The 26,117-nt window shown below is 40.5% G+C and overlaps 1 protein-coding gene across 8 annotated transcripts in view; it reads right to left on the minus strand.

Moving 5' to 3' along the window:
- The window catches only part of TPK1 (thiamin pyrophosphokinase 1), a 502,338-nt gene that overhangs the window by 202,027 nt on the left and 274,194 nt on the right, over window positions 1-26,117 (minus strand). For 7 of the 8 annotated variants that reach the window (XM_065583869.1, XM_065583873.1, XM_065583867.1 and 4 more), the window contains one exon: window positions 6,667-6,762. The exons of the other annotated variant lie outside the window; for it this stretch is intronic. In XM_065583869.1, coding sequence (XP_065439941.1) covers window positions 6,667-6,762 — 96 coding nt within the window. The remainder of the gene's footprint in view (window positions 1-6,666; window positions 6,763-26,117) is intronic. 8 annotated transcript variants of the gene reach the window in all.

A 26,117-nucleotide genomic window follows, 5' to 3' on the forward strand; every position in this document is an offset into this window, starting at 1 on the left:
TAACACCATTTATCTTTAATCACATGAGAAACACACAGATCCTCAGAAAAAAATCCTACACATATATCCCTGCCTCAGTTTCCTCATCACTCCAGAGCAGGGGTTCTCAAACTTCATTGCATCGCGACCCCCTTCTGACAACAAAAATTACGACAGGACCCCAAGAGGAGGATTAAAGCCTGAGACCACCCAAGCTCCACCACGTCAGGTGGAAGGTCCTGTAACCTGAGCCCCGTCACCCATGGCTGAAGCCCTTGGGCAGTGAGGCTCAAGCTTTGGCTTTAGCACTGTGCCCCAGCAAGTCTAACGTCAGCCCTGGTGACCCCATTAAAACAGGGTCACGACTCACATTTAAAGAAAATAAATTGGGGGAAGTTTCCAGCCAGCCCATTGTCATTCAGATGTTCAAATCATCACAGGTCGTCATTTAGTCCCTTCTGGAAAGGGCCAAGTGGCACGTAGTGCTAATGCCCTCAACTCTCAGTGATCACAATGAGAAATGAGGGCGTTCTGCACTCCTCAGGATCGGGCACTAGGTTGACAACACTTCAGATTCCATTGTCCAATCAGGAAAGATTTACTAAGGGCTTGTCTACATAAAAACTTAAAATGAATTAACTAAAGCTATGAAGTTAAAGTGCAGAAGTTAACTTATGTGCGTTAACTTCACAACTTTAGGGTATACCTACACTGCACACTCCTTTCCGTGGTGTGTAGCGTAGATACAGGCATACTCCCCCTAGCCCAGATATGAACAGCAGCATAGACTGTGAGGCACAGCTTAGGAGAGTAGAGTAAAGACAGGCCTGAAGGGCCTGGGTATGCAGCCAAGTACATATCCTACATGGCTCTCTGCTTACCCAAGTCATGCCTCCTCCAGCTACATGTTCTTTTTAGGAACATAATGTCCCGCTGACTCCCCGCTGCTGGAGCCCTTCCCCACTTCAGGAAAAGACTCCAGCAGCAGGGAAAAGGCTTTGGCAGGGCCTTCAGCCTTGCCCTGTCTCCCCCCCGCCACCCCTTTCCTCCTTGCCGCGAAAGGCTCCAGCAGCAAGAAGCAGCTGAAGCCTTTTCCCCCACTGCCTCCCCCCACCACAGCCTTTCCTTGGCATGTGTAGCTACACACCGCAGCATGGACACAGCCTGATTTTCACTGTGACGTGCAGATACATGTACACTACACGTCACCTTCAGTGGTGTCTAGTGTAGACATAGCCTTGTTAACTTAACTTTCCCGAATGTCCCTGTGTAGACAAGCCCATAAAAGGACTCCTTAATAACTAATGAAGAGACTTCAAATATAAACAGTCCTCAAAAGCACAGGCTCAAGAAGTCAAATCAGCATTAGTTTATTCATCCATTATTCAGATTTACAGGGAATTTTTATAATCCAGTGATAGGTTTAAAGCGTTATCTTTGTCTGGAAAGTACAGATTGTTCTTTCTTTAACTGTTTCATCTAAAATACCATCTACTTTAAAACTGAGCTCTGAGACTTTTAATATAGCTTTATTAAACTCCCTGCTAAAAACAAGGTTATAGCAGATCTTCATTTCCTTATATAGGCCAACAATATAAAAATGAATTTTATTGAAACTCCTATTGCCTTTCAAAAGATTTAATGTTAATGCTTTTAAATTAATAAAACCATCAATGTCACTGTGGAAAAGTTAAAGAAAAAGACATTTTTTAAGGTCACTGGTAATATATTAGCATTTTCATTTAAAAATCACATTTTTCAAAGCATCTCAACAGCTTCAGAACCTAGCTCTTTTAAATGTACAGTATAAGTCTGAATCTGAACTTTTTCTTTTTATCATTCTATAGAAAGTGTTTGCATTAGTTCAGTCCCTTTTCTATTCAAAAGAAACTCTCTCTCTCTCTCACACACACACACACACTAGTAAAGTCCCGGGTTTATTTTGCAGTGTGAACTAATGTTGATACTGCTGGGAGACTTACCACCTTGGGAAGTGACTTGTCAAGTCTCAGACAGGATGTTAAGCTGGGTCTGGGTTATACATTACACACGTGGAAAACTTAGATGGAAAACCCAGGGTGCTGTGTGAAGTGGTACTGGTGATTCAACAGGTGAGGACTCATCTCTTTGAGTCAGTACTGAATCTATGGTCCACTGTGGTAATACAGGTATGGAATGACAAGAGGTGCCAGAGTTTGACTAAATATAAACCCAGGCTAGATCAGTCATGGTCACTGAAGACGACATGAAATTTTTGCCAGAGCAGATGTGTTAGCCCCAGCACTTGAGTCAATTCAAACTTGGAAAATTATACTTTACCTATTTAAAATTAAGCAGGTAGTTTCAACTGGAGAAGTTATTCCTCATTTTCCCTCCTGGAAACTGATTTGTAAAAAGGAGACTGATTATTGTCACTATGAAGCGGTGTGGCTTAATGGAGACAGTACTAAACTGGGACTCAGGAGACCTGGGTTCTATTTCTGGCTCTGCCACTAGCCTGCTGGGTGACCTTGGGCAAGTCACTTCCCCTCTTTGTGTCTCAGTTTCCCCATCTGGAAACTAGGGATATTGATACCGACCTCCTTAGTAAATCACTTTGAGATATATAGTGCTTTGCATCAGTAGAAAAGCTAGGTATTATTATTGTTATAATAAGTGTGTTCAACACCTAAGTTTAAAGGATTCCTTGTAGTAATATGCACTACATGAGGGGGAGGGAGAATGTGCTGTTTATCTAAGAAAGCCAGGTTTCATTAAACAGTAGACACAGTAATATATTACTCCAGAGAAGAATAATCCTAAATAAATTTATTGCAGATATTAAAATGAAATGAAATTGTCCAAATACTGATATGAAAAAGGACTTCATGATTAAAGTGGTAAAACAGGATGTGCATACTGAAACATCAAGTGACTTAAACAGTATAAAAAGGGCACATGCCAGAAGAACAGAGACCTTTACTGACATGGAACTGTATCCCATGGACCTTAAGAGAGCCATAAACTAGAAGAAAGATATAAAACAGAGAAACATCTGACAACCTTGGAAACAAAGTCTAGTGTCAAATTCTGTGTTGCTTTACTTCATCCCTCTCTCTTATCCATTCAACCCCCATTAAAGTGAATAGGGTGTACAAGGGGAAAACTAGTCAGAATCTGGCTTTTAGAATTTAAGAAGTGTAGTCTTGCTTGTATCCTTCTGCAATGTACTACAATGTCTAATTGTCCACACATATAAGTTGATGATTCAAAAATTACAGAATTATACTGTTATTTTATTGCACATTATTTGGTTATGGATACACAATGTGATATCAAATGAGGGCATGTAAAGCAAAAGCAAGCACTCCAGAGATGTTAGATGCCATATTGAATCTGTACATGAGCATTTTTTTTGGACTGTCTAAGGAACAGTAATCACATATGATTAACAAACGATGCTATGAATTATTTTTGTTAGCGAAAAATTCCCCTTAGAGACCTGCATGATAGATCTTGACTGACATTTAACTTTCCCTACAGACATAAAAGAAGCAATTTCCATGGGGAGTATAAGCAACTCTCACGCCAATCCAGGAAAAACTCTGCTCAGATATCCAGGCTTCTAAATGTTGTATTTTGTTCTAAGACAGAATATGTTACAGTTGATTGTGAGCATGCAATACATATTGAGTGCATCTAGTTTTCTAGCTTTTTATCATTGCTTACCTGAAGAGCAAATAAGGAACACAGTGTAAGCTCAAAATATTTTGAACAAGTATGGATGATATAAAACAAAAAGTAAATTCAACACTAGTGCAAGGGAAAAGATGTTGGGGCCCTCTTTATACTTCTAGTTGATTAGTGTGATTGCCTCAATCCCAGCTGGCCTGAGGGTAAAAATGAACTTGCACACATGGGTTTAAGTTCCGGCACCAGGAGAACATCTTTTACTCAGTAACCATTCACATAAGGAAAAGGATTCTGAAGCCAAAATCCAAAAAGTACAATGAAAGGTCTTCCTACATTCCAAAAAGGAGTAGAGTACAATACCTTTCTGTTCTCCTCAAAGTTTCAGATACCAGGAGCTCCTTTCACTCCTTTTATTTTTTGGGGAACCAAGTGATCACTATTCCCTTCTAGAGCTCAAGCTGGCCACCATGATAAGCCTTTTGCTACAGAAACAGATGTTTGCTACCTTATCCAATGTCAGCATTGCTTGAATCTGGCTGTACTCAACAGTGTTTTAATCCTCTGGTTTTGGGGTCCATTCGACTCATCCCTTGATACTTGTAAGCAAAATTTTCCAATTTGGGTGTTGAAGGTTAAACACAAAATCTAATAAAGGGGCCCGATTTTCAGAGGTGCTGCGTACCTGCATCTCCAATTGAATCACAAGAGCTGCAAACACTTATCTCTAAATCAGGATCAGGGTTTCTCAGGCGAGACCCCTAAAAATTGAGGCACCCAAAATTAGTGTCCATGCTACTCCTGACAAATGACACTTAATGCTTGTAAACAGAAGGAAATGTCAACAAAAACTAAAACTTTAGATTTGTGATGCAGTCTGGGATTTCATTTGTGTCATTTATGTATATCGAAGCAGTGATTGTTTCTGCCATAAGGTGGGTGCTAGAAAGAGAAAGGTCAACAATAGAAAAATAAATGTATGTATTCCATCAAATTGCACGGCTCACAACTGATGGCAGCTTTTAGGTATTTTATGCAATAGACGCCTCGAACACGAAGTAGCCAGCATTTAATAAACACAGTAGCTATGTTTGGAGAAATCATGCCCTTTTCAGTTGATTGTATCCTCAGAAAAGCAAAAGGTTAGTACCGAATTCAAAGTCAGCACCTCAGCTGTCATTACATATAGCAGCATAACAATATAGTTGAATTGAAAAGTTAGGTATTGTGCGATAGCAAGCATTCTGAACAATTAATGCAATTACACTTAGGTTTGTGCTTCACAAAATATCAAGGATTTGAAGTGTGATATCCTTTATCAGTCTTAACAATACAATACAATACAATACATTGCACTAGTCAATGAAAGGGGGATCAAAGCAGTCAAAGATTTAAGGAAGAGGTTACTTGTTTCTGAAATGCCTTTGTAGACGTCACACTCCTACTGCACTAATTTTAACTGTGTGGTTATTATTCAGTTTTAAACCTCTCATGACATCCCTTTAAAACCCATCTGTCCACAGTAAATTGGACTGATAAGAGCATAGGGTGCAGAACTCAATCAAGTTTAGGTTTACTGTAGTCCCTCCTCATTCTGGGTCCAATTCTGCCACCCTCATTCATAATGAGCAGCACTTGACTGGCTCAGTGGTCAAAGCAGATTCCAAAGCTCACCAGTTCTGATGTCTGTTCCCACAGATCTTGGTGTTACAGGGTGAAGCAGCCTTACACTACCTTGTGCATAGGAGATGAGGGAGGGTACAAAGGAGTAAACATATTTGAAAGGGTTTCCTGACTCATAACTAGCCAGACAACAGCATCTGCAGTGTGTGGAGGGGAATCACCCACCTTAGTTTTTATCAGGATGGAGACTCTGTATTGATGGGAAAAGCACATAAAAAGGTGCATGGTGGGAGATCCTTCACCAGAATCTTTAGAAATGCCTCAGGGAATTGCTTCCCTATTAGAAGGTGAAGACATTTCAAAAGGGATTTTAAGCAAAATAGATGCATTATGTATTTGCACAGAGAACAAGGGAGCAGGGTGGGGGGTAACATTAACACTCCCTACTTCCCCGCTTCCACTGTAAGAGAAAGGGAGCTGGTGGAGGCTGGAATCTTTACCCCCCACCCTCCCCCCACCACTGAAGTGGAGAGAGTGAGTGAAAGGCTAGCGTTTCCTTCACCTCTCATCTCTGGGGAAGGCAACAGGAGTTGGTATTTCCTTTTTCTCCTTTCAGGATTTGCCTTTCGCCTTGTAGGTTATCCGTGGAAGGGAGAGATCTTTCTTCAGAGGAGGAGTAAAAGGGGATTCTCTCTTCTTTCCCTGTCAGGTGCTGTTGCTGTTCTACTGGAAGAAAAAGATGGGATCCCTAGGAACTCCTCCTCATCAGCTCCCCCAAGCCAGAGAAGGGGGAGCTAAATTCCATGTCTCACTCTTGGCTTAACCTTTGCTTACTCTGAAAATAGTCCCTTTGATTTCAAAGGGAGTAAGCCGTTGGTCAACCTGAGGTTCTTTGTTTTCTTAACTCCTTTTTGGAGGGCAGCATCAATGTCCAGAGTGCCAAGATTTTAAGAGTTATTTACATACCCAAGTGGGACTCTTGCTTTGAACACCAGCGCCAGCAACCACCCACAAATCACTTTTCAACATGTTAGGCAGTTCATTAAACACAAATCAATACAAGCTGTCTTAAGAAAGCTGTTTGTTTGTCCGTCTGTCTAGGGTAATTTCACCTAGCAAAAACAAATATTTACTCTCCGTGCAGATTGTCAGGGCTACAGTAAATAACCATTTCATTTCAGTGCAAGCCTAATGCAGCAGCCTAGGCTCTCTCGGGAGGAAGAGTTATAACTAGGGTGACCAGACAGCAAGTATGAAAAATCGGGACAGAGTGTGGGGGGAATAGGTGCCCATATAAGAAAAAGCCCTGAATATCGGGACTGTTCCTATAAAATTGGGACATCTGGTCACCCTAGTTATAACACTACCAGAGATTGAAAGATTAGTTGGCTTTACCTGGAGACCTTTTTCTTCTATTTTTTTCTGAAGTATCTGAAGGCACTTGGTGAAGTCAGTGAAGTCTTGATCCGGTGTCTCTATCAACTCACATCCCTAGCAATAAAAATAGGAAATGAAAGAACACAAAAGGTCAATTATTTCTCAGTTTCAAGAACAAGAAAAAATTGTTTCTCTAGTCGTTTGCTGGTCTTATGATGAACATTATGACTATGTAGATTGGATTATATATTGGTGTATGTTGTTCTTAATTAAATGAACTGTGGCCCATTTGCCCACAAGTCTGTGCATAGAGATGCAGAATCAGAATACAAACTGGAAGGCGAAGAGATGCTGAGGACCTAAGCCCCACACCTAACTAGATACACAAGTTACCCTACTAAATTCAGAGAGAACATTTGAGAGTCTGGATACGCATGTCCTTAAGTGGTTTGTTGGATTGGTACCTTCCCAAGCAATGAAAGTTGCAAGTACTCAGCACCTTGTAGGATCAGACTCTTTTCCAATAATTGCCCTGGTGCTGCAATTGTTACATTTCTACTATATGCTGAAACCCGTGTATAAACGTAAGGCCACAAAAACATCAGCTTGCTGGAACCAGCAACGTTGTGTAAGTTAATTTGCAAGGATTTAAAAATCAAGCCTCCTTATACTACAGTAAATAATAAATAATAGAGAGAACATGTTAAAAATGGAACAGAGCAATTCAGATTTCTTAATTCAGAGCTAAAATAATTCCTAAGCCTCTGCCAAAGAGCTGAGTAAGGAAAAAGTAATGTCTACCGTATAAAGTCACCATTCAAAGAGGTTTCAAGGATACAAAACACCCGTATGGCATCATAAATTATAATAAGAACCACACTTGCTAGATTTAGAGGTTCCCTTACCTACCACTTCAAGGTCTCCTTAAAAGCTTCCTGGCTCTATGTCTGTCTGATTCATTTTATATTTCTGCCCTACACCGTAGTGACCGATAAGAAAATTAGGTTCTCACCGCTCAAAACGTATTATAAGAGTCTAAAAAAATATTGCATACAATGTTGGTAAGGCAAATAAAACAAATCTTTTCAAGTTTTTTCCCCATCTCCATATTTAAAATGTAGGGCCAGAAACTCAAAATAGAGGCAGAATTCACTAGTGCAGCATGCAAGTAGCGCTTAGTTCAGTGGTCCCCAACCTTTTTGTGGCCAATAGCACATTCATGTTTTCAGAAGCGTGTGGTGGGTGCCAACAATTTTTCAAGGCTTATTTTGTATTTGTACATTAAATAATACGAAAAACATCGTATTTAATATTACATAATATATGAATCCATCAGATAAAAAAGGTAATTTTACATGTAAAAGGTATTAATTAAATTATTCGGCAATTACTTTCACCTTACCATGTGAATTTGCTCTTTTTTATCTACCTATAAGAAAAATTAAGGAGTTTTTACAAAATAAATATCAAACAGTTTTCATCTTATTTATTTTAAAAAAGTAAAACATTGTTGAACTGCTAGTCCAAATATATTTATTCTGCTGGTCCAAATATATTTATTATTCTTACTTTAACATAGATAGCCAGTTATGGTTAATTAAAAATATTCTTTGTATTGTTACTTGTATCTGGATTTCAATAAACAAACAAATAAATATGAAAAAAAGTTAAACACAAGTTAATCATACGCGCTCATCAGCACTTAATGGAAAATAAGTATCATTAATTCATGTGGTTTTTCTAATAAAATCAGTGTGATTTTTGGCACTGCATTTCTTCAGCCAATTTTTCATAGTTGGGAGAGTAGGATGATATTCCCGTTTGTAAGCAATCATCAAGATGGGCATCTGTAAGCCAAGATCTGTATTTTGATTTTATGATGTTCATTGTTGAAAACAGAACTTTGGATAGATACGTGGAACTGAAATAAGATTTTATTTTGTATGCTACATTTTTTAAGGCAGGAAACTTTTTTCGGTCAACCAGATTCCAAAAGTTTTCATCTGTTGCGCAGTATTTTAGAACAATATCATTTTGAAGGTCCAAAATCTCCAGTTCCACATCTTCTGTTCTTACTTGAATGAGGCTCTCAATCGATGTAGCCATTTCTATTACCTCTATTTGGCAAGTAAAAGGATTCACAAGAAAGGCAACTACAGGCTCAATGATGGTGAACAGTTGAAATCTCTTTTCAAATTGTTCCAGAAGTGTTTGAATGTGGATAACAAATGGTGATGGGTTAAAATCACTGTCACATACCATTTTCTTCATACTTGGGAAATGTACGAGAGACTGTCTTCATACGTGACATCCACAAGATCAGTTTTGTTTTGAATGATTTTACAGAACCTATCGTTTGAGCCACATGTTTGTCTTTTCCCTGGAGCTCAAGATTTAAAATGTTCAATTTGTCAGTGATGTTGGCAAGAAAAGCCAAGTCCATTAACCAGCTGGAGTCTTCTAGTTGCTCAAAGTTCTGATTTGTGGACTTCAGAAATTCTTTGATCTCTTTGATTAGGCTTAAAAAATATGCAAGAACGTTACCTTTGCTCAGCCATCATACTTCTGTGTGCAAGATAAGATCAGACTGTTTATCATCAACATCTTCCAACAGGGCCTTAAAAAGTCGGTGTTGCAAAGTTTTTGCTCAAGTAGAGTTAATTATTTTAATAACGACATTCATGACGTGTTGAAAAGAAAGAAAGAACTTTGCCGCACAAAGCTTCTTGGTGGATGTCAAGGCTGTATTTGAACTTTTGGGTACAAATGTAGCGGCCTGCATGAAAACTTCTAAGCTTAACTACCAGCTTAGCTCTGGTCCGCTGCCACCATCCCAAGAATTCCCATCCCTGGGAAGCCTTGAGAAACCTTTCACCAATTCCCTGGTGAATACAGATCCAAACCCCTTGGATCTTAAAACAAGGAGAAATTAACCATCCCCCCTTCTTTCTCCCACCAACTCCTGGTGAATACAGATCCAACCCCCTTGGATCTAAAACAAGGAAAAAATCAATCAGGTTCTTAAAAAGAAGGTTTTTAATTAAAGAAAAAGGTAAAAATCATCTCTGTAAAATCAGTATGGAAAATAACTTTACAGGGTAATCAAACTTAAAGAGCTCAGAGGACTCCCCTCTAGTCTTAGGTTCAAAGTACAGCAAACAAAGATAAACACTCTAGTAAAAGGTACATTTACAAGTTGAGAAAACAAAGTAAAACTAAGACGCCTTGCCTGGCTATTTACTTACAAGTTTAAAATAGGAGAGACTTGTTTAGAAAGATGTGGAGAACCTGGATTGATGTCTGGTCCCTCTCAGTCCCAAGAGCGAACGCACTCCCAAACAAAGAGCACAAACAAAAGCCTTCCCCCCACCAAGATTTGAAAGTATCTTGTCCCCTTATTGGTCCTTTAGGTCAGATGCCAGCCAGGTTACCTGAGCTTCTTAACCCTTTACAGGGAAAAGGCTGATACAGCATCTATTCCTCAAAGCATTTGATCCTTGGACTTTCCTCTCTCTAAAATGACCTGAATAAATGGTAGCATTTTTTTTTTAAACTTCTGGGACTTGTCTGCTTGCTTTCTTGTCTGCACTCCGAAGCCTTCTCCTCTGGAAAAAAACTCACCTCAGGGCTTGAATAGTGTCATCTCAGCTCACCACCAGACACCCAAAACAATTAGTGCCTCCACAGTCACTTCAAAGCATCCATGCTTATTACAACAGGTATCCAACCTGTTCAAAATACTCTACAGACAGCGTTTACACCCAAACTCTTGGACAACAGAAAGGAACTGTCCACAAAGCGTTTAGAAGAGGATGGGCACTCTTTAAGGGGAAGTCCCCTGACCTCAATGAAGTCATTGGGATCCAGCCCAGATCTGGTGAGATCCACCTTTGAATGCCTTCCTCTCATCTTGTGCAACTTCATGTTGTACGGTCATGAAAAAGCCTCAGAGACGTTGTGAAGATTTGTCATATTACCCCAAACTAGAAAGGATTTTCATCCTAACCAGAAAGATGACAGAAACCAAACCCAGGGAGCTTAGCGTGTGGTAGGGTTTCTCAGTGGAATGTTGCTAATACTGTGAGGCCCCTTTTTGAAGCTATTGAACTGGCACTGAGTTGGACAATAACATTGCTAAATGTGATTCCTTAACTGAAGCCCACTTGAGAAGAAGAGTCTGCTCACCCACTAATAGTGGGGCAGGCTCATTGTTTTATGTCTCCAGTGACAGGAGAAAGTAGGTTGTGAACGACTGCATAAAAAGACAAGAACCCTCCTCAAACTGTTAAGAGTTCCCTAACCTGGAAATCCCAGACTCCAATGCAAGGCTCGAATGGTGCTGGAACACGCTGGAACACCATCCTAGCACTTCTTTGGGAGCTAGACCACCATTCTGTCACTTTCAGTACGATCACTTATGGGGTACAGAAGTGCCGGAACACACTTCCAGTAGCTTTTTTCCATCTTGAGCATAGCCCCCATAGCCAGTGTTATAACAACAAGAAAGTGAAGATGACAGGTGATACCCTAAATCAACGGCAGGAATGGTTACTCCCAAGCCTGGGGTGAAAGGACAGGAGAGTTTAGGACAGCTCCTAAATTCACAACAGAGAAGGAGGGTCTTATCTTTTGACAGGATCATTCCTTGGCTCCAGAGTACTGGCAGAAGTAAGCAGTTTATAGGTCAATTAAAAACCCCCTCAACACTGAAGTATCCCTTTCTGCAATCACCCGCAGAGAGTCTTATCTTCTCCCTGCAGAGTCAATTTCTGGCAATTGTAGGCAGACTATAACTCTGCATTAAAATCTAGGAAGGCTGAACTACTTTACACTCTATTTTTCAACTGAGGGTCTATGGCAGCTTTTACCATTTACCATTTTCTGTTAAGAAAGCCATCTTGTAGGGATGCTCTTGGAAAATAAAAAATATATATTGAAAAGCAGCTACAAGGCAGTTCTCAGAAGACTCAAGTGCAAGCTGCTGGATGTAAGCTGCTGTAGTGAAATATCACAGTTCTTGGAGAAACCAGAGGTATGCCACACTTCAAGTGCAAACACCAAAAATATTCTGAACAGTCTCACTAGAACCTTCAGAGCATATTGACTGTAAAAGACCTGGAAGAAAGATTCCAGGAGTCCTGTTCTCTAAATTCAAACTGGCATTTGAAGTGCTTAATTTAGTAACAAATTAAAAAGGTTGCTAACTAGATTAATAGCAAAAAATGAAGTCATAACTTCAAGAAAAGAACCCAATAAAAAGGAGGAAAAAGAAATATGTTTCTACTCAAGCTCCATAGCTGGTACAACTTTGACAATTGCCCACATTATCCTGTGGGTCCCACTGTAAGTCATGTTGGAAAGTAATGAAAAGAATGTGTAGGAAAAAAACCTGAGTGATTATGGAGGACTTCAATTTGAGTGACATATGCTGGAGGTCTCATACTGCCAGTACTAAAACATCCTTGGAATTTCTAAATATTATAAATGACCATTTCTTAATGCAGAAAGCCTTGCATACCAACACAGGGGAATTCTATATTAGACCTTGTCTTGACGGATGAGGAGGAACTGATCACAGATTTAAAAATTAATAGTAGCTTAGGTACAAATGATCATGACTTGACCACTTTTATAATGTGCAAACAGAATTAAAGACCAGAGCAGTGATATGAACACTTGGTGCTTGAAAAGGGCCAATTTCACAAAGCTGAAAATAATTATGACACAAATCAGCTGGGAAGAATTTAATCAAAAAAATGTGAATTTTAATTGGAAATTGTTTAAGAACACTTTATTAGATGCCCCCAAAGCCACAATTCTACAACTGAGGAGAAGGCTGTATTGTTTAAAAAAACCTGATCTGGTTTAGAGAGGAAGTAAAGACAGTTATTTTTACTTTTTATATAACAAATGGAAGAATGGGGAAATTGGCAGTAATGAATATAAATCAGAAGCGAGGAACTGTAGAACGTTAATAAGGAAGAAAAGAGATACAAAGAGAAATTTATGGCCAACAGAGTCAAAATAAACCTCCTTCTGACTGTCTATGTATATTAGTAACAAGAAGAATCCTAATAATGGTATTGATCCATTATTACATGGAAATGATAAAATGATCAATAATAAAGCAGAAAAAGCAGAAGTGTTCAAAAACTATTTCTGTTCTGCATGGGGGGGGGGGAGAGAAGATAATGTAGTCAGATGATGAGGATGATATCACTCTTTCCATTTCACCAGTATCTGAGCAAGATGTTAAACAAAAGCTACAGAAGTTGGACATTTTAAAATCAGCAGTTCAAGACAACTTACATCCAAGAGTTTTAAAAGAGCTGGCTGAGTGGCTCACTGGACCATTGATGTTGATATTGATATTCAGTAAGTCTTGGGACAATAGGTAAGTTCTAGAAAGCTGGAAGAAAGTTAATGTTGTGCCAATTTTTAAAAAGGCTTGTTAGTCTGACATCGATCCTCATCAAAATAATGGGGCAGCTGATATGGGACTCAATTAATAAATTAAAGGAGTGTAGTATAATTAATACCAATCAACACAGGATTATAGAAAATAGATCCTGTGAAACTAACTTGATTTTTTTTTAAATGATATTACAAGTAATAATAATATAACAGATTTAAGACTTGATACCACATTTTGATTAAAAACGAGGATGATATAAAATTAACACAGCACACATTAAATAGATTAAAAGCTGGCTAACTAATAGGTCTCAAAATGTAATTGTAAATGGTGAAATCATTATCAAATAGATGTGTTTCTAGTGAGGTCCTGTAGGGATCGGTTCTTGGCTCTACGATATTTAACATTTTTATCAATGACCTGGAAGTAAACAAGATCACCACGATAAGGCTTTCAGATCATAAATGTATTGGGGAGGAGTGGTAAATGATGAATAGGACAGGTCACGGATACAAAGCAATCTAGATCTCTTGGTAAGATGGGAAAAAGCAAACAACATGCATTTTAATATAGCTATATGTAAATGAATGCATCTAGGAACACAGAATGTAGGCCATACTTATAGGATGCGGGGGGGGAGGGGGAGGGGGAGGGGTCTCTATCCTGGGAAGCAGTGACTCTGAAAAAAATTGGAGGTGGGAGTTGACAATCAGACGAAACATGAGCTTTCAGTGCAACACTGTGGCCAAAAGGGCTAATACAAACATTGATTACATAAACAGGGGACCTATGTAGTTGACACTGCTGGAATACTGTGTCCAGTCTGGTGCTCACAATTCACCAAGGACATTGATAAATTGGAGAGGTTTCAGATAAAAGTCACAAGAACAACTAAAGGATTAGAAAATATGTCTGATAGAGACAGCTTCAAGGAGCGCAATCTATTTAGCGGAACAAGGAGAAGGTTAAGAAGTGTATCTTGATTACAGTCTATAAGTACCAACATAGGCAACAAATATTTAATAATGCACTCTTTAATCTAGCAGAGACAGGTAGAACATGTTCCAATGGAGGAGTAGTTGAAAATAGACAAATTCACACCGGAAATAAACAATTTACCAAGGGTCGTGGTGGATTCTCTAGCTTTGACAATTTTTAAAATGAAGATTGAATGTTCTTCTAAAAAGATGGGGATGTTCTATGGCCTGTGTTATACAAGAGCTCACACTAGATAATCATAATAGTCCCTTTCAGCCTTGGAATCTATGAATCCCCACCAAAACCACTCCTGCTACTAATTGCCTCTTCCAATTCAATTCAGATTCCGCATTCTCTTTCACAGCCACAAACAGATCTTCTGTTTGGGGTATAATGACCTCTTTAGGACTATTCCTGCTGCTGCGATGCTAGAGGAATTGGCGGATACCAAAGCGTGGCCAACATGGGTTGGAGAAGGCATGTCTGTAGTAGCCAAATCTTTCTTGGTCTCCTTCATGACAGTGTCCAAGTGACTAAACTTTCCATAGACTTGCATGTTCACTGACTGATAGATAAATCTGTTGGTACCAACATACCAAATCTAACATTTTATATTATGATTTCTCACTTTTCTTGATCAACACTTCAAATCAGCTCTTGTCAAACTTCATTGCTTTATTCATGAATAACAAAGTTCTTCCAGACACAGTTTTCCAAGGCAAGCAGAATTTAATCAGACACTATAATAATTGCAACACTAAGCAATAATATCTGTAACGTTATATATACCCTCTTAAACTTAATGGTGTTAACCTTTGGGAAGAAAACTAAAAGCAAAGCAAATTTTAAATTAAGACAATTCAATATCACTGCAGGAAAGAAAATAGGAGATTGTGTCTGGCAACCACATCACATTACAGAGTGGTAGGACGAGGCACCATGGATTTAGGGCCTTTGTTGTTATGCCTTGTTATGACATTTATAAATGGTTCATTACTAAAGAACAATAAGACTAAGACAAACAAATAGGATTCTTTAATTCTGAAATGGACAAAAATGGACAGAAAATGACAATCAGACGCTGGAACATTCGCACACTACTTGACCCAAAGGAAAATTGAGCCTGTAGAAGAACCTCATTAGTAGCAAAAAAGCTATACAGATATCAAAGGGATATCATTGTCTTATCTGAGATTAGACTACATGAAAGCAGCGCACTTAGAGAAAAAGAAAACGCTTTCTACTGGTCAGGTTACAAGGCAACTTAAAAACATCCGCCAACACAGGTTAGGTCTCGCAATAGCAAACCCCATCAATAATAAACTAGCTCAGCAACCTCTGTCAATATCAGAGCACTTAATGACGTTGAGAATACTACAGTCCCACAACAAGTTTCTGACAATAATAAGTGCCTATGTCCCAACACTACTTGTTCCCAAAGAAAAGATAAGATGACTCAGTTCTATGGCCAGTTGAGTGACACCTTAAGAAACATACTCAACAACAACAAAAATCTTATTACTGGGTAACTTCAATGCTTGCACTGGAAATTACTGCATCACTTGGAACAGAGTCATAAGCAAATTCAGAAATGGGTCTCCAAATACAAATGGAGAACTACTCCCTAGCAAGGTCAAATTCTGTGCAGAGTGTTATTACGAACACTTTTTTCAACATGCCAGAAAAGTGGTTCTATTATTGGCAGTACTCTCGGTTAAAATGTCATTAGTCATCATAATGCCTGAGGGATCTTTACATTACCAGGGCTAGGAGAGGCACAGAATGTTTTGTGGATCACCAGCTTATCCGTACTAGACAATCTCAGGATTCACAGTCCTAGATTGAAAATTGCCCCCAAAACTAAACAGATGTGTCCAGGTCTCGAAATTTTGCACAGAAGAGGGGAGAACCCAGTTAGTAACTTCCATTCATGCTGCACTATTAAGCTGTGCCAATTCAAGAGTAAGCGGACTGTCGATGAAAGGTGGGGTGCCTTTCAAATTGCAGCACAATCAACAGCTGAAGAAGTCCTTGGTGTCCAAACTTGACAAAATGTGGACTGGTTTGATGCTAATGACAGTATTCAAGCACTCTCTGTGGCCCATCAAGCCATGTACAGAGTTAAACTGAAGAACCCCTCCTCCTCAAAATCTGAAGTGCAGAAAAAGCTGCAGGAGATGGAAGACACTTGGTGGAGAAATAAAGGAACAGAACTACAAGCTCTTACTGATACTAATAACACCCGAGGTTTTTTTCAGGCGTTAAAGTCCATTTATGGACCATGAAGAGCCAATAACTGTCCAATCTTGTCCACTGACGGCACCACCATCCTGACTGAGCAAGTAGGATATTAGAAAGATGGAAAGAACATTTTGTGACTCTCCTCAATCCTGAGTTGAGCTCATATAATCAAATAGACTCAATCAAGCAAAGAACAGTCCCATTTGAACTCGAAGATCCACCAACCTCGGAGAAAACCAAGAATGCATTTATGGAAATGGCAAACAGAGCTGATGAAATCCCAGTTGAAGTGTTGAAACACAGTGGTCCTACACTTCGTAAAGCTTTAGTAGACTTACTTACTTTCTGCTGAGAAAATGAGGTTTTACAAGTGTAAAGGGGACAGACATGATTGCGGCAATTATCATGGCATTGCACACCTCTCCATCGCTGGTAAGACCCTTGGTAAGCTGTTGCTGAAAAGACTTCAGGCTATTGCAGATATACTCCCTGAATCCCAGTGTGGTTTTCGTTCATCATGCAGCACAGCTGACATATTTACCCTACACCAGTTACAGGAGAAAGCTGCTGAACAACAAATACCCCTGTATGTTGCATTTGTCAACCTTAGTAAGATGTTCTATTCCATCAGATGCTCTGTTCTGTGGTGACTTCTTGCAAAGTTTGGCTGCCCAGACAAACTAATCAATCTTATATGCTGCTTCCATGACAACATACAGACCCATGTATCAGTGGGTGCCGACTCATCTGATCCCTTTCCTGTAGCCCATGGGGTTAAACAGGGCTGTGTGCTTGCCCCTACATTATTTACTTTGTTCTTGGCTAGAATGCTAGAAGTTGCTGCACATACTACCCCTATAGGTGTCACTTTAACAACCCAATTTGATGGCAGTCTTCTAAACGCCCACCGATTTAAGGTCAAAAGCAAATCCCAGCAAAATGAAAAAGGATCTATTGGACGCTGATGACTCAGCATTTGTCGCCCTTTCTGAGAATGACCTGCAACATTTGCTGAATTCCTTTGGCCATGCTAGATCCCTTTTTGGCCTTTGTATTAAATGTAAAGAAAACAGAAATCCTATGTCACCATCTCCTGGCAGAAGCCCATTTCTTCCATTACCACAAGAAATAAAACTGAATGGCTGCCAATTAAATAATGTCAAGTCCTTCTGCTACCTAGGTAGCACAGTTACATCAGCAGCATTGATAAAGAACTTTCAGCACATTTCAAGTCAGCAGCCTCAGCTTTTGGTAGCCTACAAAAAAGGGGCGGGGGGAGGGAGGGAGGGAAGGTCAAAGTGTCCACAAAATGCCAAAAACTTACAGAGCTGTGCTCCCTTGTCTTCTATACTCTTTAGAGACCTGCCCCCTTTATTGCCACCATATCCCACAACTTAACTGCCTGCAACAATGCCACCTACGCAGCATAATGGGAATCAATTGCTCTGACACTCACCAACAATGAAGTACTACAGCTAGCAGCCATGCTAGCATGGAGGCAAATGACTTGGGTCAGCCACATCATACGTACGGATAACAATCGACTAAGAGTTCTAGATGGTGAATTTGAAAAAGGCAGTAGGAAGGCCATCCCAAACTCCACTACAAGGACTGCATCAAGCAGCACATACAGTCTGCCGGGATGGACTTAATGACCCAGGAGGATATGGCACATGACAAGCGAGCTTAGCACTCTGCTGTGAAGGAAGCAGAATGTGCAATAGAACAGCAGTTCTCAACCTTTTTCTTTCTGAGACCCCTGCCCCCGTCCCCCCAGCCCACATGCTATAAAAAATTCTACGCCCCACCTGTGCCACAATAAGTGGTTTTCTGCATATAAAAGCCAGGGCCAACGTCAGGGGGTAGCAAAGCAGGGCAATTGCCTGGGGTCTCATGCCACAGGGTCCTCTGCAAAGCTGCATTGCTCAGGCTTTGGCTTCAGCCCCGGATGGCAAGGCTCAGGGCCCAGGCTTCAACTCCATGTGGCAGGGCTTCAGCTTTCTGCCCTGGACCATAGCGAATCTAATGCTGGCCCTCCTTGGCGACCCCCCTCAAACCTGCTTGCAGCCTCCAGCAGGCCTCGGATCCCTGGTTGAGAGCCACTGCAATAGAATATTGTCACGCCACCTTGGTGGATAGTAGGAGGGAACATAGACACCGGCTTGCCTTGGCACGTTTCCTGAACCCTACATGTGGAAACTGATTTCCAATTGTAGTCATATTTAAAGACGAGTGACAGTCATTATGGGAGCAAAGGAATTACAACTGTTCTTGCCTGCTGCACAATGGGTTACAAGAGTGAAAGTCTGAATCCTTCTCCATCTACAAGCATCTTCGTACACTGAAATTTTTCTTCCAGCCACATAACTTTTGAACCAAAAAGTTTTCATAGAAATATATATCTTTGCCACCATTTGTGTCCTCAAGTGAACCCAGCAGTATGGCTATTGAGGAATAAGATATGAACCCATTTTTACAATCTCAACATCTGAGTCTCCATACGGACACTGGCCTCGACTACCAGGTCAATGTAAGAGAGGATTGCTCTGTGGCTTGAGAGAAAACAGCTCTAACACATCTTAGAAATGTTGAGATGCTACTTCTGACAACATTCCCTCTCAACATTCTTCTCAGGCTGACAGATCTTAAATCAAGTTATGGAGTACTGCCTCATTTTATATTGTTCAAGGGCTCAGTGAGCACCCCCAGAGCCTGAAACTGAATTTCGGATGGGGACAGACAAATGCATCATGAGGTTTTCACAACAGAGAGAGAGAGAGAGAGAGAGAGAGAGAGGATTTGAAGAAATAAAGGCATATTTGGCTTAAGCAGCTGTGAAGCATCAGTGATTCATACATTTTCCACAGGCCAGGCTAATTTAGGATGGACTGGGATCTAAAAACATGTAACAGACTTAAGCTGATTAATTTGTTTTAATTATCAATCAATAGGAAATTAGTGAATTAAATACTTTTTCAATTTTTGTGAAGTGACAGAGCGGGGCTCACTGATTTCTTTTAGGAATTCCAAAGGATGCTGAGTAGAAAAACTACTGAATGATTTCCTTTTGGATCAGACTTATACTAAAACTAAAAGAAATCGTTTGACTATTTAAGAGAACAAATCATTTAATTATTTTAGAGAACAAAACAAATTACTGTAATTGGTGAAAGGGACTTTAAAAATCCAAAGGCACAGAATAATTAAGTGAAATGTATTCTTTCCAGTTTCTGGACTCAGCTTTTAGCTTATTGTTCAGCAGTACTACAGAGCTAATATTATGCAGACCATTTGTCTTAACTATGGGGTTACTTCATTTCAGCCTTTAACTTTGGGGTGGGATGATCTGATTTGCTAAAACGTCACACTGCAAGTGACATTGCAACTCAAGATTAACAAAAGCAATTTATTAATCAGGTTTCAGTATATGCAGTGAAGTCCAAACAATCAGTTGGGGGAGGGATAGCTCAGTGGTTTGAGCACTGGTCTGCTAAACCCAGGGTTGTGAGTTCAATCCTTGAGGGGGCCACTTAGGGATCTGCGGCAAAATCAGTACTTGGTTCTGCTAGTGAAGGCAGAGGGCTGGACTTGATGCCCTTTCAAGGTCCCTTACAGTTCTAGGAGATAGGATATCTCCAATAATTTATTTATTTAGTACTCCTGGGGGAATTCTGCGCCACTGTGTGCATGCATAATTAATGAGCCATACATATTTTATTTTTTTGTGCAGGAAAAAAAGCTTCTGCAGGAATGTTGCTGCAGTTCCACCTTTTGTCCACCAGATGGCACTGTGGCACTAGAACAGAGCAGCCACTCCCAGCTAGGGAAGAGAAAGAGCCTGTCTTCTTCACAGAGCCTGCCGGACCAGGTCAAGAGACTGAAGATATGGGGAGACAGACAGCATGGGGCTGCTGCAGGGTCAGATAGGGGCTCATAAGGGCTAGTGGGGGAGGAAAGACTGGGTCAGGGGCTGAATGGGAGTTAAGGCGCAGGGCCACATGAGCAGAGGGGGAAAGGGTGCAGGGCCACATGGGAACAGGGGTGTGTAAGTGGGGGGTGGAGGGACATGTGGACAGGGTGTTCAAGGACACATGGGGATGCAGCAAAGATGTGCCTGACTGAATGGGAGAGGCTAGGGGTCAGCCAGAGTCTGCATGGGGGAAAGCTCCCTAACAGTCCCTTCCCAACTCCCCAAAAATCTGTTCCAGACTTTTCCCACTCATACCAAACAACCCTTCAAGTTCACACACAGACTTTTTCTCAGCAATTACTTCCCTCTCCCTCAACTCCTCTGTTACCCCAACTCCCCCAAGCCTTTGCACTGCCTCTAAGGGGTGTGGGAAATACAGTCCTGTTTTGAAATTTAAATGAATTATTACTCAGAGTTCTGTATTAATATGCCTAGTAAGGAATCTATTTGTCAAAAACATTTTTTAAATCTTTTTTGTTGTCTCTATTATTACAGACATATTTGATTACAGGTATTTTGAAATAAATGACCAAAAATAATCAAAACTGCTGTGATTATATTGACAAATAAAATATGCAAAATTTTGCAGAATTTGAAAATATTGTGCGCAGAATTTTTTTTGGTGCAGAATTCCCCCAGGAGTAAACCAAAATTCTTACTCAGGCAAGACACTCGTTAGCCTAAAAAACAGAAGTAAGGACATGACTTCTTACTAAGCAAGCATAACAATTTATCAAATGAATACCACCTGCTGGCATGAAACAGAAAATATAAAACACATGTACCCCTCCACAAACCAAAATCTACATGAACTTGTCAAATCTGACAAGTGCTGAAAAAAGCTCTACAGCTGAAACTTTGACTTCAACATTTGCAGCCTCCTTCCCTGCTGGTTCCTTTCTCAAAATGTTATTTTTTCAAAGTAAATAAGATGTGGGGTTGTTTTTGTTTGGTTGGTTTGTTTTATTTTAATGAAGCAGCATGTGACTTCTGGTGAAAGATGGGTTTTTCATACCATATATTTGATGCTAAAACAGCAGCAATGAAAAAATTGTCCACCATTGAGAAAAAAAGAACTGCATATTGTTTTAAGAGATTTCAGTGATTTCCTACATGTGCAAAGTATGAGAGATAATTTTCTTCTTCTTCATCCTCCCACACTCGCAGGTGCTTAGGGCATCCACCAGCTTATGCTATATATTCCAGTCATGTGCTGGTCTGTTTAGGCTTCTGGATTGTCATGTTGATTGTTTTAGCTTCTTTCTCCGTTGTTCTGATTAATGTTTCTCTAGATTGCCCTCGCTCTCTGTTTCCAGGTCATGTCCATGTTATTGCCATCAAAGTCATGATGGTGGCATCCTTAAAGCATGTCCTAAATATGTCCATCATTGTCTTCTAAAACATCAAATATTGTAAGATTGGTTTGCTCTACTTAGAAATTCTGATGTTGCAAGAAACTGTTTGCAATGGACTCTGAAGATCTTTCACAGACATTTGGAATGAGCAGATCTTCTCACCAATTTCTGTTGTGGATTTCCTTGACTCTGTCCATAAAGGAGGACAGACATGATCCCTTTGTTAAAAATTCATATTTTGTGTCAGTGCCAATCATACTACTATTCCAAATATTTAAAATTCACGTAAATTATTTGCTACTTTAGATATTTGTTACTTGACATCTAGCATGGTGTCAACTCACTGTACATATCCCTTCCTCAATATGTAAAGTAACTTACTTCTTCTAGTGTTTCTTTCTTCACTCTAATGATTACTTTTGTTCCCTATGTACAAAGTGTGTACAGCATAAATGTACAAGTTAATGCACAAAGTATAAAAAATATTGTTTCATTACAGAGAAAAGTTGGGAAAGAAGGCAATTTGCTAACTATTAGAAATGTAAGATCAAAAGTAGAAATCGTTAGAAGGACCCTGGGCCTGGATTCTGCAGTCACTTACAGCAGTGTCCATCAAAGACACTGTGGTTACATGGACAGAAAAAAATGTAAATGAGAGCAGAATCAGGGCCTGTAAGTTTATTTGCAGGATACGGTCCCAGAGATTAATCACATCAAAGCAAGAGGCAAGCCAAAGACATCCAACTGCAAAGTAAAGACATGCAATAATAGTAATAGTCATCATTGTGACGGGTTCGTTCACAGCTATCCCCTTGGGACTATTGCCTGATGTGCTGAAATTACCTCTGAGCCAGTTTTCCCTGCCAGCTTGGGACTCCAGAACCCTGCCTTGTTGAGCCAGACATGCTAACCTGTTGAAATACAGGCCCAGAGTCTGGGCCATGTCCCCAAAGGTGCAGACTTTAACTAAAAACAGCTCAGCAGTTACCTGTCTCCAGCACCCAGACCCCAAATGGTATCCAACCTCCCCAAAAATCCGTTTTACTCTGTATAAAGCTTATATAGGGTAAATTTGTAAATTGTTTGCCCTCTGTATCACTGAGAGATATGCACAGCTGTTTGCTCCCCCAGGCATTAATCATTTACTCTGGGTTTATTAATAAACACAGGTGATTTTATTAAGTATAAAAAGTAGGATTTAAGTAGTTTCAAGTAATAACAGTCAGAACAAAGTAAGTCACAAAGCAAAATAAAACAAAAACATGCAAGTATAAGCCTAATACATTAAGAAACTGATTACAGGTAATATCTCACTCTCAGAGATGTTCCAATAAGCTTCTTTCACAGGTTAGACTCCTTCCTAGTCTGGGCCCAATCCTTTCCCCGATACAGTCCTTGTTAGTTCCAGCAGACATTTCAGGTGGTAAAGCAGGGGTTTTCTCAGGACTGACAGCCATGATTATCTGCTATAGCTACAACCAAAATAAAGTACTGACCCCGAAGTTTGACAAGGAAAGAATTGTAGAGATTTAATGGATTTTTCAGCTTCAGTGTTTTGTTACTCTCTTGGTAGGCAGATTTAAACAGGTTTTACCCATTGTGACAGGGTCAGGCCAGATGGCTACAGGAGAGTGATAGAAGGCAGATATATTAGCCCCAGATTAAGTAGGTCTCTTTTCCCTGGGTAAGGTAACAGGGAAGGTTCCAGAACTATCAGGAACTTTCTGGAAACAATTAAGGCAGACAGGCTGATTAGAACACCTGCAGCCAATCAAGAAGCTGCTAGAATCAATTAAGGCGGGCTAATCAGGGTACCTGGGTTTTAAAAAGAAGCTCACTTCAGCTTTTGGTGTGGGTGTAAGGAGCTGGGAGTGAGAGGATGTGCTGCTGGAGGACTGAGGAGTATAAGCATTAACAGACAACAAGAAGGTGGTCCTGTGGTGAGGATAAAGAAGGTGTTGGGAGGAGGCCATGGGGAAGTAGCCCAGGGAATTGTAGCTGTTGTGCAGCTGTTCCAGGAGGCACTATAGAGAGCTGCAGTCCACAGGGCCCTGGGCTGGAACCCGGAGCAGAGGGTGGGATCAGGTTCCCCCCAAACCTCCCAATTGACCTGGACTGTGGGTTCTACCAGAGGGGAAGGTCTCTGGGCTGTTCCCCAACCCACGTGGGGAATCTCTGAGGCAAGAAAATCCGCTAATAAGCGCAGGACCCACCAAGATGGAGAAGGAACTTTGTCACATCATTCAAAAGAAAGTTAAATAAACTGTTCTGTGAATAAGTCAAATACTCTGAAGCTAACAATGACAACAAACACCAACAAAAGGATACTTTATCAGAAGCTTTATCCTCCTCCTCTGACAAAGATCACCAAACCATCTGGTAGCTCAGTACATGGTAACTGGAACACCGACATCTGGACAGACCCAAGGGAAACCTCAGACAAAAATTAAACCATTGGCCTGCAGAAAGGTTTTGATACCATTACTGTTGAGTATGCCCTAGCTACCAATGAATTACAGCTAGAAATGTAAGGTGCTTGCTTTAAGTTAGAATGCCCTCACTGGCTTGGTTCCAGTTACCTCAGAGGTCACCTCTCTCCTTTACAACACTATTGTAGCTGATCAGCAGAGGTGCTCAAGTTCACTCTATTTAAACAGGGGGATGATGAGAGACCATTTGCCATGAGGGGTGTTCAACACTGGAAAAGTTTTTTCTTAATTGGTCTCTAAGAGACTGGATTTGTTAATCTTCTGGGCATAGTTTGAAGCCTACCTTTTATCTCAAGTGGACTATGGCGGTTTGGCAGTTAGGCAGCCTTTTTTTCCACCCTCTGTAGGACTCTACTAAAGTGAAGACCTGTTCAGCTCAGCTGAAGAACTGATTTATTGTGTTGTGACACAGTTTTGCGGCTGTTGGTTTTAAATAGTGTGAGGTGCCTCAAGATTGGGAAAGATGCCAAATGCATGAAAATGAATAAAATAATGTGCAGTTGGTTAACAGCAGCAGCTCAGCAAGCAGTACAGTGCATTACTATACAGTGTGTTGGGACCCTTCCTTGTTAGGTTACCGTCACCAACATCTCATAGCAGGAATATTTCAATTCCCTAGATTTTCCTATACTCTACAGAACCAACCACTGGCATATCCAATGCTCCTACAGGCTTTCACACACATGATGTAGGTAAGCTAATACTGTGTGTGATATTACACACCATATTCTTTATGGAAATATGCTTATGTTATGGATATGACAGAACAGAGGTAATTTATGCAAGATGGGTCTTGTAAGATATCATTGGAAAGGTTAAAGTTTACCGAATGTGATTATCCAATTGGTATGCCTGTATCATTTCTGTATCTAAAGTTAGGAATATGGACTATGTAACAATTACAACTGGGTGTGTATTGGGAAGACACCCACCAGATGACAGGCCATCAGATTTGATGGGCCATTATGACGGAACAATAAGACCATGAAGATACTAATCTCTCCCCCTCTTGGGACGTGTCCGGGGGATGTAACCGTGACACTACTAGATCAGGTGGTCTTGTCACCGGATACTAAACATTTTCTGGGACTTCTTGTAACTTTCACTAAAAGGAAAAGGGGGACAAATTTGGGAAACAAAAGGATTCCTGCCTTATGTAACCCTTATTAAGGTTTGGGAGGAAGGCAAATGGGACTTCTCTCCATGGCCAGTCTGCCCAAGAAGACAGATTGTTAAAGACACCTGAAGGGAAGGCAAGGGGGGAGACAGGGGTCCAGTCTGAAAAGAAATATAACTGGAACTCTAAGACACAGAAACTTTGGCTAAAACAAAATTTAGGGCAAGAAATTACATTTTGTAACCGGTTTCTTAACTATATTGAGCATAGCTTGCGGATTTTGTTTTATTTGCTCAGTAATCTGCTTTGTTCTGTCTGTTACCTCTTAGAGTCACTTAACATTCACCTTTTTTAGCTAATAAACTTACTTCTTGTTTATAATATAACTCAGTTTGTGCAATTCGTGGGGGGGGGGGGGAAGGGGGAGTGGACCGTGCATACCTTCCTCCACATTGAGGGAGGAGGCGGATTTCATAATATAACTTTGGGTCTGCACTCCAAGGGAATTGGACACCTGAGTGCTGGGGCAAGTCCCTTAAAGCGGAGTCTTCCCAGAGCTGATCTCAGAGTCTGTGTCTTTCTGTTGCTGGGTGTGGCCCTGCTTGTGTGCTGGAGAAGGCTTAATAGCCTGGCTCAGCAAGACAGGTAAAAAGGGTGCACGGGTTGGCAGTACAGGAGGGCTCAGCAGTATCCCAGTACATCAGGTGGCATCCTAAGGGGTGCAACCTGACACACTGTGCAATACATAAACTATTTTATGCACACCTCGCTGTCCCCAGGGGGGAAGAGTTTTTCTCAAGCAGGTTTTGTTGTAGTGATTCTCACAGGGCCTGTTCAAATCTCCCTCTGTTAACTGCTCCTACTACACTAATATACTGTATCCACTGAGGTGTCCACTTTGGGT

The sequence above is a fragment of the Chrysemys picta genome, chromosome 2 (genome assembly GCF_011386835.1).
Source record: "Chrysemys picta bellii isolate R12L10 chromosome 2, ASM1138683v2, whole genome shotgun sequence".
In the NCBI taxonomy this organism is placed as follows: Eukaryota; Metazoa; Chordata; order Testudines; family Emydidae; genus Chrysemys; species Chrysemys picta.